The 17,189-nt window shown below is 32.7% G+C and overlaps 1 protein-coding gene across 1 annotated transcript in view; it reads right to left on the bottom strand.

Moving 5' to 3' along the window:
• Window positions 1-15,804, bottom strand: part of LOC148279536 (uncharacterized) — a 42,939-nt gene extending 27,135 nt beyond the window's left edge. The window contains exon 1 of the mRNA XM_088229773.1: window positions 15,637-15,804. Within this exon, the coding sequence (XP_088085899.1) occupies window positions 15,637-15,692 (56 nt within the window). The 5' untranslated portion in view covers window positions 15,693-15,804. The remainder of the gene's footprint in view (window positions 1-15,636) is intronic.
• Window positions 15,805-17,189: the final 1,385 nt, after the last annotated feature.

The following is a 17,189-nucleotide window of genomic DNA, read 5'->3' as shown; positions in this document are numbered from 1 at the left end:
CTTGCAGCTACAGAGCGCATGGACGGTTGGGATTCTAGTTCCTCGTTTTCAATAAAGATCAATCAAAAATTATAACAGATAGGAGCTAGATTACAGGACGTCTTGCAGCTACAGAGCGCATAGACAGTTAGAAATTTAGCTCCCATTTACTTTTTTTAAAATTGACAAATAAATTTAGTGTATTAATGATACTAAAAAAAAATAAAAAATAATATGAATAATAAAAAGGAGTAAGATTACAACACGTCTTGCAGCTACTAAGCGCATAGACGATTGGAATTCTAGACCCCGTTTACAAAATTTAGGTATTTTAAAGTTGATATATGAAAGCTAGATAACATAATCATATTATCCCATAATCGTGCAGCTACAAAGCGCATGGACGAGAGGAATTCCAGCAAAGTTAAAACAATATCAATAAATTTATAAAAAATAGAGTATAGTAGTAAATTGGTCAAGTGTTCATGCCAAGAAGTAAGCAATAAAAAACTAAATAAATCAAACACTGTTTCAACTCCATGGTTAACAAAGGGAGATAGATGTCCGAAGAGAAGCTTTTGTAGACAGTAGGTAGATACCGTCGCCATGTGGCCCGCTGGCTAGTAGATAGTTTCTGGAAACGCACGTGTGTAGTACTATTATGCCTTTTGTTCCAATGACTTGGTGTCCATTTCGGTCCGTATTATTTCGTTTTATGAAACGCAACATTCCTGTTCAAATTCACTTTTTTACATGAATATTACACAAACGGATACATGAACAAATTAAATATGGAATTCACAATACACAATAAAATTAACTTATCGTTCATTTACGGGCATGTGAGGGAGTGCCTTCACTAGAATATTGCCTAGGCCCTGTTGCGACTGCCGACAAACTCTTTCATATTTAAACAACCTTGTGCGTCATGATTAATGGACGTAATTTTTATCATAACCTACGTAAAATAAACAGACGTCTCAATAAAACGTTAGAATAAATATGTTCTGCGGCGCCATATAAGGCCCCTGTACAGGTTTGGAAATCAATGTTTTGTGTTTTAAGTTTTAATGTTCCCGAGATAGCGATCTACAGCCTGTTACCTCGTAAAAAGGTATTTTTATTCGCTTATTATAAAGTTTATTAACAAGGTTAAAGACGAAATGCGAGCTTCCTACACGCGGAAGACAATACAAAAGCGTTGAGTGGTTATGTTATGGGCTGGGCGAGTTAGGGATACCAAAACCGGTTTACCGGTATAACTTTTCTTTGTAATACTTTATTCCTCATTTATTTATTGTGGATAACTTATATAGCGCCATTTTCGTAATAAAATACCTCAAGGGCGCTTTACATTATGATTCTATTGTTAAGTTAATTTAATTGAAGCTTTTAAATTTGTAATTTAATTAAAATAATTTATTTTGTTGTCACGTGCTACGGATTTATTCAAATGATTTAGAGAACAAGTGGGTTTTAAGTTTTTTCCGAAACATCACTTCACTTTCACAGCCTCGCACCTCTGCTGGGAGAGCATTCCATGCCATAGGGCCTGCGACCGCAAATGCGCGCTCACCAAATTTAGTGCGCTGTTTGCGTAGAGGTATAATAACTTTTCCTCTCGCCGTAGACGTAGCTGATCTAAGCGTGAGACGCCTGTCAGCTAGTTCATCTGGAATGCATAGTTCCCTTAGATATTCCGGAGCCGAGTTGTGCAGTGACTTATACATAAGCCAACAGAGTTTGTATTCGACCCTCTGTGGAAAACGTAGCCAGTGTAGTTCCCGAAGTAGTGGAGTGATATGAAAATAAATCTCGCTGCGGCATTCAATACAGATTGTAGGCGAGTCATTTTGTTCATTGGTAGACCTGTAATTATTAAAATACGGTTTAATAATCACTCTGGCAACGGTGCTGTAATTTCGTGTTACATTGACCAAAAGACGCGACAATTTGAAATAAAGGGAATGAGGAACTTCAGCCCTACGGGAAATTGGATACAAAAAATGTTTTCTTACGCGGGGTAAAAATTAGAGCGTTAAATTGTACGGCAAAGTTTCTTGAAAATGTACAGAAAAAATAATAATAAATATATTGATAAAAACGCACTACTTTGAATGACGTCACTGGTTCATGTGAATCAACCTATAATCTAAGAACTATGGAAGATTTCCGGTCTGCTTGTCGCTTCTGGACCAATGGGAAGAACTGAATGAGAATAAGCGGAAATGAACCTCTGACGTTACACGCGGAGTTATTTCAGAAATACAAAACTTTGAAAAATCGTAGCGCCGATAATACGATATTTAAAAATTAAAAAAAAAAATTTTTGACTTAGTTTAACAGTCTATAAACAAATATTTTTTTTTTTAAAAACCACTGAACTTCCTCATTAAGAGATTTTGAGTATTATTCAATGAAAATCTATAACCTACTTCCACTATCTATTAAAACAATTAGTAACGAGAAAATGTTCAAAAAGGCTATAAAAAAATGAATAGTGGAGCTAGGTAGAAGTAAAATGGATTGTCTCATTCGCCCGAACCAATATTGAATCAACAATATTTTGAGTTTGTCCAAATTTTTGTAGACAAGGACTGGATTCAACTCCCTGGGGAGCTGTTTATATTAACATATTACAACAGAGATGAAGAACATTTAAGAGAAGGTAATATAGAAGTCTAGGCATCTACAGGGCTTATGATCTGTCAATGGCTGGTTTAAGTGGTCACTTTACACGCTGTGTAACATTCACCATTCTGTCCATACTTGAACATCTATATTCCTTCAATTCATTCATCTGTTGATGTTTGAAGAAATTTCAAAAAAGCCCTTCAGGTACCCCAGCGTCAAGTTATTTGAGGAATTTGAGATCATAGATATAAGGCAATTATATATTTTTAGAATATTAATGTTTGTGAAAGCAATTTTTTCTACCAAATATCAAAAGGAACACTCCTACACTACCATAAGTCAAACTAGAGGATGGGTCAAAATTGGTTACTGCGTTTAGTTCGAGAAAAGTCGGAAAATTTACTCAAAAACATTCTTAAATAAAAAATGGTATAAATTAATATTGTATAACTGTATGGTAAATTAACTAGCAGGTAGTAATGTTATTGTTTGTTTATTTAGCATAAAAATGTCTGCCTTAAAACAGGTTGTACCTAGTTAGGCAGACTAGACATGATCCAGAGAAATCTATCACCTTAGTGTGTGTGTAGTAGATAAAGTAATTGTTATTTTTGTTAAAAAACCATTATTATTATTATTATTATTATTATTATCATTATATTATTAAGCCTGGGTGTTCTGTGGTGTAATTTACCGTTGTAATTTGGTCTCTAGGCCGGTTGTGGTGCGAAAAAAACGGCAATCGAAATAATAATTACATTTGACCGGTTTTCCGGTAACGCCGGTTCTCTCTTTAATTTTGCACAACCCTGTTTTAAAGCAATGGCAGTATAACAAAAGGGAGAGTAGATGGTGTTGTAGATATAAATGGAGATGTAGGATATATACACATTAATATCGAATCATAATAATTAGCCGGTGTTGAAATATGAATCCGATCAAGCGATTAATAAATTAACGATTATTATAGCTGTGTTGTTTCTCACGAAAACAGCACTCGACAAGTTATGTTATCGAATTGAAAATTACATAAAAAAATAAAAATCCGCCTCGTGGCCAAATGGTAAGCGCGTTTTTCTACCACACAACAGTTCTGGACTTGGAAAAACAGGGATGAAAGTAGGCTGAATGCTGTCGAAATGCGATCTCTCAGGCAAATGTGTGGTAAAACTATGTACGATAGATGCACAAATGTTGAGATCCGTACATTATGTAAGGCTGAGACAAGCATTATCGATAAAATCAAGAGAGGAGATCTGCGCTGGTTTGGACATGTAGAACGAATGGACAGCGAGAGAACGGCTGAGAATATTTACAATGCGAATGTTGATGGATGCAGAAATAGAGGAAGACCGAGAAAGACATGGCATGACCAAATCCAACAAATACTTAAAGATGGACATGTCAAAAGTCGGAATAATCGGCGCGCGTGCATGAGAAGATGTATGAATGTAGAGGAAGCGAGATCTGTATTCAAAGATAGAGTGTTGTGGCGTTCTATCCTCTCTGCCTACCCTTACGGGGAAACGGCGTGATGGTTTGTTTGTTTGTTTGACAACAGTTCTCGGGTTCCATTCCCGACATGGTCGTCATGAACTATTTATTTAAAAAGGCGTTTCAACACTAGATAAAATAGACTTAAATTAGCAGTTCACAATGGAGTCCCACAAGTATTGACTTAGAAAAACAGGAATGAAAGTATATAATATATGTGGTAAAAATTACTAAGTGTTTCATTTTAAATATATTCAAAATGTTTTTCCACAAATTTAATGCTGAAACAATAAATAATAAGATTTAAACGAGCACTAAATAAATAGTCCAGATCTTGTCTCGATGTCCCTTATGTTTGTCTATACTTCTTTTCTTTTTTTTTAAACGTTTTTGACTATTCTTATGTTGTAAAATTTATACCCTATGAATTGTATCGACCTCGTGGGGTAATGGTCAGTGTATTTGCCTACCATGCAAGAGGTCTCGGCTCGATTCCCGACATGGTTGATATGAAATATTATTTAAAAGGGTGTTTCATGGTTTAATATTCCGAAAGGAGTCAAACAAGGATGAGCAATGTCACCGTGGTTGTTCAACATATAAATCGATAACTTTATGAAAGAACTGAAAGATTTAAGAATGGGAGCAAAAATGAGTGGTGTAACTGTCAACTGTCTTCTGTATGCGGATGATGCCGTGCTTCTTGCTAGCAGCAAAGAAGACCTTCAATTCTTGGTAACAAAAGTCTACGATGTATGCAAGAAAAGCGACTTGCTTATGAATGTTGATAAATCGAAAGTGATGGTTTTTGAAAGGGATGAAAATATAAATGTGATCAGCGTGAACGGAGATATTCTGAATCAGGTAAAAGAATTTGTGTACCTGGGAAGTATGTTTACTGGGGACGGAAAGGCCGAGAAAGATTATTAAACAGCACGTGAAACTTAAGTGTGCACATAAATATATTTTATTCTTTATTTATTATTAAACTATGTACTTACTTATATATTTTTTTAAAATGTAATGTAACTCGCAGACAAGCTTCGGCTTTGCGGGAATAAAAACACAATTAAGTATGTTACTGATTTGTTAAAATAAATAAAACTTTTTTTTTTTTTTATTAAAAAAATATCCTTCACAGCTTCACATCATTAGTTGGTTCATATGAACCAGTGACGTCAATCAAAATAGTGCGTTTTTATTTTTTACAAAAATTATTATTTTTTTCGTACATTTTCAAGAAACTTTGCTCTATTTTTTACCGCGCGGAAAAAACATTTTTTGTATCCCCGTAGGGCTGAAGTTCCTCATTCATCAAATTTCTCTGAAACCGCAATCCTATTAAATGTTCTTCTTCGTTTTTTAATGGCCTTTTCGCCTCTCAACTCGGGTGTTCTGGCCATGTTAAATGTTTGAATGAGGTTGTAGCAAGCGGATAGGTGTAATTTTAATTGATTTTACAATATACATTTTCAATTGCCTTCGGCAGTCCACGGCTGTATTGGCTATGTCGTGTCAATATTGGAATGCGCGGTAATTGAATTCCGAACCCTCGAAGACTCGCCCATAGGACGACTTCACACCAATCGCGGTGGTACTTATTCACACGCCATGGTAAAATTAGAGCGAACTAATTCTCATTAAATTTTATTTTTTGTTCGAATAGAGAAATATCACTTTAATAAAATAAAATAAATAAAACAACTTTGTTTTTAACCACTAATTTTTATTTTTCACCGACCGGTTTCAAACAAAGTTGTTTTATTTATTTTATTATAATGAATAACCACAAAGTTAGTGCTTCAAATAAAAACTTTATAAATATAACCTTTTTTACATTTTCAGAGTAATAAAGGTCTATGAAATACTGTCTGGTAAAAAAAAAAAATTTGCTGATTATTAGTACCATAAAAAATATTTTTAAATATGTAGTTTTGAATTCCCGCAAAAACGATAATTCTATTGGCCACGCCCCTAATACGTCACGATTCATGTTTATTAATTTGTTCCTGGCCATTGAAATTTGTTTAGAACATTATCACGAATTTTGACGTCGCAACAAAAAAATATTTTTTACATTTATGTATGAAAACATTACTCCACAATATCCATATGGTCATTCGAACAGGTCATATGCCCTGTAAATACCTGGACTTCCATATTTCCTCCTCGAAAATGTTTTCCTTCTCTGTTGCAACAAATTTAGATCTAAATAACTCCCTAGGGACGAAATCCAGCCCGTCTTCAAACATTCAAACATACTCAAAACATTGTTTGGGTATAATATATATTTATTTATGGTTTATTAAGTTCGTTCATAACATCTTAAGAACTAAAATAAACTTTGAATAACATTACAAATTCTTTTTCAAAATTTCTCAATAACATATTTTTTCAAATTAATTTTTAATATTTCGATCTTTTCTATCTCCAATATTTTGAGTTTGTCCAAATTTTTGTAGACAAGGACTGGATTCAACTCCCTAGGGAGCTGTTTATATTAACAGATTACAACAGAGATAAAGAACATTTAAGAGAAGGTAATATAGAAGTCCAGGCATCTACAGGGCTTATGACCTGTCAATGGCTGGTTTAAGTGGCCACTTTACACACTGTGTAACATTCACCATTCTGCCTATATTTGAACATCTATATTCCTTCAATTCTTTCATCTGTTGATGTTTGTGAAGTTAAAGAGCTGAAACCTTTATTTATGCAGGTGAGATTCAACTAATTGAATTATTTCAGCCATTGATAGGTCATAAGCCCTGTAGATGCCTGGACTTCTATATTACCTTCTCTTAAATGTTCTTCATCTCTTTTGTAATATGTTTTCTATCTCCTTTATTTCTTCAGGTAACTCATTGTACAGCTCCAATCCCTTGTCCAATAAGTTTTGAGATTCTGTTTTTCTCCTCATTGGGAATCTTATCTTTTTTTTATCCCTTGTTACGTATATATGACAATGTTGGTTAAATTTTATAATTGTTTTAATTTTATTCACTCCCCTAATATTTTTATGTATAAAAATTGCTGCATTATATTTAATTTGATACATCAATATTGATGTAACGTCTAATATGTACATAATGTACCGCTACAGAACGGCTGGTGGTACCTTTATCCCAGTAACCAATGCCCGAAGCGATAGTGAAAGCCGACTGGGCGGTGCGCTTCGCCGTGTGACGTCATCGCGATAAATACGCTACACTTCACATGCACGTACATGAATGCTGATTCTGCACACTGCTCCTGAAACTAAGGCACGCGTACAATTTATTAATTTCGCACCTCCTTTCTGAAATCATTTCATTCTTCCGCTTTACATTACTTCTATGTAAATGTATATGAGATTATGGTGAGCTTTTGATTTTCACGTTCCTGACTAAGACAGATAATTAAATAAATATTTAAATTTACACACATTAGAAACTAGAAGAAAATTAAATGATTTGTTATTTTTATTTAAAATATTAAATTCAATATTTGACTGTTCCGAACTGTTAAAACTAATTAACTTGCGAGTGCTCGGCCGGATTACTCGATTTAATAAACTCTTCTACATAAATGTATCTACAACTAACTACAGTGCACACTCGCCTTTGAGGAGAAATCATGTGTTTGCAAACAAATACGCAAATGATATAGATAGATTTTATTATATTTATTATATAGGCGTTATATTTATTTTTATTAATTTATTTATTTATTAGAGTGTACACGGCACGGCACAAATGCCTTTTATAAACATAAACATAAATACATTTAACATAACAGTGTTCTATTACAAAATTATGAAATAATATAATAACAATATATCTATACATAGTACACAGTTGTTTAAGTTTAGTTTTTTTTTAATTATTATTATTCTGATGGATGTAGGTCTGTTCGCACCTGATAACTATCTTCGACAAAGACAGCATCGATTATTTTACCTACCACGATGCAGAACCAACCTGCCAATGGTTATGCCGGTTGGTAGAGCAATCTTGCTACTTAATCGCATCGCCTCGGATGTCGACATATTTCACGACAGTGGGCCTTCCCTTAGGAAAGCACTTTCTAACTTTTAATTTTTCTTTTTACATTTTGTTACATTATTTTAATAACATAACTATATACTGTAATTTGTGATCTATTATTGTATTTAGAATGAATTGGGTCTTTTTTCGGCAATGTTCTAAATATCTGAATAAAATAAATGAATATACATTGTTCTATATAATAACTTTGGGATTTTAATACTTAAAATACTGAAATGGCTCAAAATTAGACAGCGGAGAGACTATCACTCCCTCTCACTTCTGTTCAATGTACTACATAATCCTAACGCTCCTATATACCTGCGTGAAAAATTTCAACGCTAATCTGATCATGGTTTACCTCTTCGTTCTAATATTCAAGGCACTCTCTTAATACCCATCCACAATTCCTCTTTCTTTAACTCATATAGTGTCCATGCGGCTCGACTGTGGAATCATCTCCCATCCACCATCAAGGATGTTACTACATTATCTCTGTTTATATCACGTCTGAAAAAACATCTCCTTTCTCTTAATTAATCTCTCCTCCTTTCCTTTTTCCTCTTTCCCCTTTTTTCCCATTGAGTAATAGTTTTGATTTAAGGTAATTTATAAAGAAATACGTTTATTTCTATTTTTAGCTTTTTAATATTTATTTTCTATTGAATATGTTCTGTAACTTGAATTATAAAAATAAAACTTTTATTTTATTGGTTGGTTGGTAGAAATTGCCATTCGGCAATAAGCCCGCCAATGTACAAATAACATTATGTAAAAAAAGTTTAATAAATAAAAAATACTAATGTAAAAAATAAAATAAAAAATTGTAATAGTTGAAATTTAGATAACGCGGTATATTCGAAATAGCAAAAATCATAAATCATTGATTTGTTGGTACTGTTGCAATGTATATTGAATGCCCTAGGTATAATACTAACTGTTTCCTGATAAAAGTTCAGGAGTTCTCAACCGTTTTAAAAGTAATATATAAAAGAAACAAAATAATAAACCTTTTTAAAAAATTAAATATAAAAAATAAATAAAAATAAAAACTATAAAAAAAAACAAATATCTAGTCATACGTTTATAAATATATTTGACGTGTATTTACTTATACATTTCTTTTTTTCTTTTAACAAATGAACATAAATACTTAAACAGCAGTCAGAATCCAAAACTATTTCTTTAATAGCAAGTTTAAACGTCATTTGGCTAATGTGAAAAATGTCGATACAACTGATCTGGTTCCCCAGGCTGTGGAATTTTGGAATAGGTGAATAATAGCATAATTATTTGCAGGAATATCTATATGAAATGGGACATTATGTCTATAAAGGCGGCATTTGGTTTTCACTGAGTAAATATCCAATCTCGAGACAGCCTTCATACTGTTGAGAGTGGCGCTCTCCGCACTCCCAGTTATTTTTGAAAGCTGCCATTTTCTGTAACATATACTCCCAGGTATTTGAAACTCTCGACCCTTTCGATGATTTGGTCCGATGGTTTCGATCATCCGCATAATAATAATAATTATGGATAACTTATATAGAGCCATTTTCGTAATATAATACCTCAAGGGCGCTTTACAAAGTGATTATATAAAGATATAAATGTAATTTTAACTTTTTAATTTAAGAAAAAAAAAGTACTTTGTCACCACATTCTAAGAATTTATTCAAATGATTTAGAGAACAAGTGGGTTTTAATTTCTTCCGAAACATTACTTCACTCTTACAGTTTCGGATTTCAAACCAAGTTTTGTAAAATTTCCATTGAAAATAAACGTCAAAATGGCATTTTTTAATAAAAATGATAAAGGTACCATCTATGAATCATTAGTTTCATATTTTCAAACCAAGTTTTGTAAAATTTCCGTTGAAAATAAACGTAAAAATGACATTTTTTAATAAAAATGATAGAGGTGCCATCTATGAATAATAGGTTTCATATTTTATGTCAATCGAAAAATATGTCAATCGCTAAACTGGCAGTGCACAACGGAGTTTTAGTACCAACACTTATGTATGGAAGTGAAACATGGAACTGGCAGAGGAAGGATGAAAGCCGAGTGAACGCGGTTGAAATGCGATCTCTTAGACGAATGTATGGGAAATCAATGTATGACAGGGTTACGAATGATGAAATCAGGCGAGAGTGTAAATCTGAGACAAGTATAATTGATAAGATTAAGAAAGGGTCTCTGAGATGGTTTGGTCACGTAGAACGAATGAACGACGAAAGAATGGGAAAACAAGTATATATGGTAACGAGAGACAAGGACGACCAAGGAAGACGTGGCATGATCACATAAACCAAAATCTTAAGTCTGGTCATGTCAAAAGCAGACAGAACCGAAGGGCATGTATGACAAGATGTATGAATGTGGAAGAGGCTAGGAGTGTATGCCAGGATAGACGTGTGTGGCGGTCCATTCTCTCTGCCTACCCCTACGGGGAAATGGCGTGATGGTAGTAGTAGTAGTAGTAGTAATAACCTTAATAATAAAGATGGTATATGTACAAGACCACGCTGGCTGGAACATGGTTTTCCTGGCGTAGGAGTTCAGAGTATAACATAATGACCTAATAATCCCAGTACTATGGCACAACAAACATTGTATAGATGTATTTTTATTAGCTTTTATCGTTACACTGCATAATATTATGCTAATATTACAAGGCTTTGTAAATGGGTTATGTAAAAAAAAACAATTAAGGCGATATAGGGTCAAAGCACCAATGAATGACCGTTCAAGGTGCAGCTTGTAGTGAAATCAACGTTAAAGGTATAAATTTCATTATTTAAGCGTACAAAATAAAAGAAAACAATAAAAAACACATTAATTTTTCTAAGTACTTTTACTTTTTTATTGAAATACGAGTATTACAATTATAATTAATATTACTAACACATAAGAATATGGATATATTAAAATAATTGCATAAGAAATAGCGTCAAATAAAACACTTACCACACCTTTCCTTATAAAAACACTATCAATCTCAGAACAATAACGGGAAGACGCACTATTGCCTTTTGACAACTCACAGTTCAAAACTGATAGATTTGTTTCTTCCCAAAAGATGTGTCCGCCTACTGCTTTTATCATAGTTTCTAATGTTTCCAGTTTTTTAACTGGACACATGTAGCAATTCTTATTATATTGTGTTTTATGAACCAATGGTCATTTACTGGGGGGTGGTCATTTACTGGTGCTTTGACCCTACTTGTATACGGCTCGAGAAATTATTGCATCTAAAAGCTATTAGCCATGAGCGCATCGCATGTTTTATTTTTATAATATATGAATTCATATCGGCCATTCAACGGACCTAAAATTTAACTAAAAACAGAGTAGAAGTGAAATATTTTCAACTAAAACACCTTTCTAAAAAAGATTTAAAAAAATATTATTCCAAAGGGGTTTAAACGAAAATATTCGAATTATTTTTAACGACTATTCAAAGCATAATATTTATTTATTTATTCACATTTTTTATCTTACAAACTATAATTAAAATTAAAATAATGTGACGTCAGCCGTGCCGAGAACACTTGACAATAAACTTTTTTTTTTTTTAATGTTTTTTACATTTGAGAATAAACAAAGAAGACTAACTTAATAAACAGAGATAATTAACAAAATATTCAGACAGTTTTAAACACTACGTATTTATATTTATAATTAATTTATGCACATCTATATTATTTATATTACAAAACGCACAATGAAAGAACAAAAACCTAAAATAAGCTATACACATGTGGAGCAGTTAATTCAATATTGGTTTGGGCGAATGAGACAATCCATTTTTTTCCACCTAGCTCCACTATCCATTTGTTATAGTCTTTGATAAATCTTGGAATTTAAGAATTGGTATGAGAAGAGTTGATATATAGATCAAGGAGCACTAGAGCGGTACTACGCTGCGCATTGCGGCAACAATGAATCTTATTTTCACCGTTCTGGATGAAACAAACCGTACTATAAACGTTAAACTGCGCGGTGGAAAAGCGTTCCATTAATTAAATTATTTGTAGGGGTGCAGCTATAAAATTAATTTAATAATTAGGACAAAATGACTCGCCTACAGACAGTATTAAAAGCTGCAGCGAGACTTATTTTTGGAATCTCTAAGTTCAGTCATATCACTCCATTACTTCGGAAATTACACTGGCTATGTTTTCCACAGGGGTGAAATACAAACTCCGTTGGCTTATGTACAAATCAAGAACTATGCATTCTAGATGAATTAGCTGACAGGCGTCTTACGCTTAGATCAGCTACGTCTACGGCGAGAGAAAAGGTTATTATACCTCTACGCAAACAGCGCACTAAGTTCAGTGAACGCGCATTTGCGGTCGCAGGCCCTATGGCATGGAATGCTCTCCACGCAGAGGTGCGAGGCTGTGAGAGTGAAGTGATGTTTCGGAAAAAACTTAAAACCCACTTGTTCTCTAAATCATTTGAATAAATCCGTAGCATGTGATAACAAAATATTTAAAAAATCTAAATTACCAATTTAAACGCTTCAATGAAATTGATTTATCTATCAAAACACTATGTAAAGCGCCCTTGAGGTATTATATTACAAAACATGGCGCTATATAACTTATCCATAATAATAATAATAAAAATAGGTCAAGATAAAAAAAGAGCACGTAAGAAGGTTAAGGGGTGAGGAAATAGAGTAAAGGAGTGGAGGAGAGGGATTTTCATAATATAGTTGAACGATTCAAATTTTTAATATGATAATAAAATAAAAATAATTAAAGGAACATAAACATATTATTACGCACTGACAAATGTTTCATTTCACAGTGTTTCAAACCGTTTTTTTTTTTAAATCATAAAATTTTGTATAAAAAATATCTAAATGGGAACCGTTTAAATTTAAATAAAACATCGTCACGAATCTTGACGTCACATTTGTCAAGACCAAACATGTCGCGTTTTTGTTAAGTCATATTTTTTAACAATTTATTTTTAAAATTATGTTTTTTTTTATATTTAAATTTCATTGATAAACCCTTACGGGTTACACACATTTAACAAATTATTTTCACTTTTAAAATTCACATTCTACTGTTAATAATAATATTTTTAACATCTTTTGTAAAGGTTGTCTAAGTCTTTTATTTAGTTTTGTCTGGTAGTTTATTGTATAATTTCAGTCCATGTTTTATAAGTCTCGATTGTCCTTTTCTCGTTTTTTATTTTTTTTTATTTATTTACAATTTTAAAAAACCCGTTAGGGTTACATTAGAAATTTAATATTGTCTAGTCATTTTATGTCTCGTCTAGTCTAGTTAGTTCAGTCATCATGTGCTTTTTCAGATTGATTTTAAATTTGTCTCCATTAAAAGTTTTCAAGTAGTAAGGTAGGTCGTTGTAGTGTTTAAGTCCATTATGTAGTATTTTTGACTGTCCTGTGTTTGTCTTTGCTTTTTCAATATGATAGTGTTTTTGTTGTCTGGTGTTATATTTATGTATGTCAGCATTTTTGACTAATATTATGTCGTCGTCTTGTATGTTTCCCAGTGTTATTTTTAAAAGATTGTATATGATATTTTTCTGATATTCTCGTATTGTGTTCTTGTTTACTACAGTTTCTTTCAAGTTTTAATTCTTCGTCTACAATATACATCAGTGGCTAATTTATGAATAAATTTTAAAGATTCTAGTTTAAAGAGTTCAGTTACATTTAATTGTTTAGTTTGTTCAAAAAGTTCTTTAGTTGCTGTTAGATAGGGAAGGTCATATACTAACGTTAATATTTTATTTTGCTGTCTTTGTAGTCTGTTTATGTCATTTAGATTTCCTGTTCCCCATAGTAGTTGCATATAACATATTTTAGTTTTTACATAGGCTTCACACATTATTTTTTTTTCCTTTATTGGAACAAAGTTTTTGATTTAAAAAAATAGACTCTATAAAGTCGCCACTTTGCTAATTATATTGTTGATATGAATTGTCCATGTCAATTATGAAAACATCTCTCCAGAATATCCATACTGACCCATCGTGATATTTTCGTATTATGGGTGTCAGAGGTATTAGTATTAGGAGAATATAATCTCAAAATGGTAAGTCACTCATATATCATTTTAGATTGTTTCCCAAGGATTTGAAGGCATAATTACGTACAAGCTTATGTGGAGAGCGTTCAGACGTTTTTAAGTGCCCGAACGTGCCCGGCCCACCTACGCCAACGAGCATTGTGACTTATTATGTTCCTAATGATGCGTAAAAAGGTTTCTTGTGAAAACTTTTAAACTCTAAATTTGTTGCAACAGAGAGGGAAAACATTTTTGAGAAGGGAATATGGAAGTCTAGGCATTCACAGAACTCCTTAATGAGGAAATACAGCCAGTCTGCAAGCATTTGGACGTACTAAAGACATTGTTAAATAAACCACCTGATAAAACGAAGAAGCATAAAAATTGGAAAATTGGTTGGTTGATTGGCCTCGAGAGGGAAGACTACACTTACGGAGAAATGGAGTCAATGTTAAAAATCTCAAGTCTACAAAAACGTACATACAAATAACATTGACTCCATATTTATGTTTAATTTGCTGGATGGCTTAATTGATGTACCATCGTTACTGGAACAAGTGGCATTCAATGTTCCGATCCGCCGGTGGCGAAATAATAATGTGCTGTTCCTTGATCAGCACAGCACAAACTATGGCTCGCATGCACCAATGTCCCGATTGTGTCGTATTGTAAACTCGAGGCAAGAGCTGGACTTTTTTTGTGCAAGTCTTTATAGATTTTAAAAATCACTAAGATAGACCGGATCTTGTTTTGAGGTAGTATTTTTTTTTTGTTCTACCTTTAATTTTATTTAGTTGTATTTTATTTGATTAGTACCTGTATTTATTATAAGAAATTGTATTTACCATTTTTGGAATGAATTTTATAAGTCCGTCAATAAATAAATAATATTGTTTTCAGGCGTTGCCTAGTAGGTGAATCAGTTAAGCCGGATGATAAAGAGCTTTATTACTTCACAAAAGTCAACATATGGAAGAGTTGCGGAAATGTAAAATTGCCACTTAAACCAGCCAATGACAGATCATAAGCCCTGTAAATGCGTAGACATCCATATTCACTTCTCAAAAATGTTTTCTCTCTCTGTTGCAACAAATTTAGATCTAAATAACTCCCTAGGAAGGAATTCCAGCTAGTCTGCAAACATCTACACAAGCTTCTTTATCAATGTAAAATTGTATAATATTTTACTATTTTATTTTAGCAGTGTTTACTAAATATTAAATCTAAACATAAGGAGTTAATAAGTCACGTCTTTTTGTCACGCTGTTATAGGATAAGATTCATTAGAAAATTATACCTTGATAAAGAGAAGCTTGGGTAGCTTTGAAACCGGTCAGTAGAAAAAAAGAAGTTGCTTAGTATTTATTTTATCATAATGAATAACCACAAAGTTAGATCTTCAAATTGTATAAAATATATATATTTATATGTTGTTTTTTCCTACCTTGGCTTGTGATAAGTGGGGTTGCTATTTGTCTTTAGAATGTCTGCGTTAGGCATAGAAGTAGGCAAAGCGTGGTCTCTCTCCAAGTCGGCTTCATATCCCTCGAACGGCAGGTGCTTCCCGGGAATTGGCTCCACTGAAAATACAAATAATTACAATTATTACATATTTGGATATATGTTTACTAAGGACGGAAATATTGGGGAAATGTTTTGAAGGATCAGTGTGAACGGTGCACTAAAACCAATCCGGTCAAAAAAATGTTTAATCAGGAGGTGAAATTTGCAGTTAAAAGGTGTCCTGTATCACAAATAACTATCGACGTCCTTAAAAACATGCTAAGCATTAAGGCGACCACAATCAACAATAATGAACATGCTTAAATTATCGCAGTTATAAGTCAACGCGTATGAAGGTAATCTCTAAGTCAACGTTCGTGTCGGATTGTTTTTTATTTTCCTCATAAATAAATACAGTTCGCTGGCGAAAAATCGGCGTTTACTATAAAAAAATGATACAATATATTGCATTTGCGAAATAGTAAGGAGTATCTAATACAAAAAAGTAAATATTAAATTACAATTACTATGGCGACTGCTTTTCTTGACATTTGGCTTGCCAACCACCGGCTAAATGCAATAAATGGCATAATAAATAATAAATAAATAAAAAAAGCAGTTTTGGCATATTTTCCATTTTTAGAAAGTGGTATTAGTTTGTATTTGTTTAATTTGTCTTTGTGTTGAGGATCTAGTGATTATATACGTTGAACATCCATGGTGAGATCACACATTTCTGTTTGACATTTTCTCTTTTAAAATATATATATCAATCTCCAGTTCGAGTAATGTTGTCATTTTTTTCGGATTTGCGACTCGCATATGAGGGTACTACTTGCAAACCCGGCAAAATCCAAAATTAAAAAAAGTGAGATATTAATTGAAACTTATTCAGAATACAATTTTTTACAATAATTATAACATTGTCAGTTGAAAATACGGCTTCATTTGTAAAAACTTCGCTTTTAAATTCTCGGGTTTGTTGCAAACATGGCAACCTCTACTTGAGTATTGTAAAGTTGGAATAGATAAAATTAAATTTATTGTTTCACTACTATTTCTTGACATAATAATGCTTATATCATCACTACTTACGTATAAAATATTAACTGATTATAATAAAAATTGAAGTTTAAAAAAGTATTGTATCAGTTTTTGTGATTTGCTCAAAATAAAGAAATGTGAATTTTGCCGGGTTTGCAAATAGTACACTCATATATCTGACGATGTTATGTTAAAATGGAAATAGTCGGTTTTGCATTTCAGCCCTGGAAATCAAACCCCCCCGTTGGGCCCCATTTTCACCCAGATGATCGACTCAACCAGAAACTGATCCGGACAGTTTTTTAATTGGATTTTAAATTCTGGCATCATCATGTCATCCGTTAGTCACAATTATAATTGTACAATAATATTGTCAGCGAGGAAAAATCCCAGCTTATCAATAATCTTATTGAACTCATCAGAAATTTGAATACCTATTTTAAAGGACAG

The sequence above is a fragment of the Micrasema longulum genome, unplaced genomic scaffold (assembly GCF_059751315.1).
Source record: "Micrasema longulum isolate JH-2025_06_02 unplaced genomic scaffold, ASM5975131v1 h1tg000707l, whole genome shotgun sequence".
In the NCBI taxonomy this organism is placed as follows: domain Eukaryota; kingdom Metazoa; phylum Arthropoda; class Insecta; order Trichoptera; family Brachycentridae; genus Micrasema; species Micrasema longulum.
Note: the sequence above shows the minus strand (reverse complement) of the source record. Positions and strands in the feature narration are given on the sequence as shown.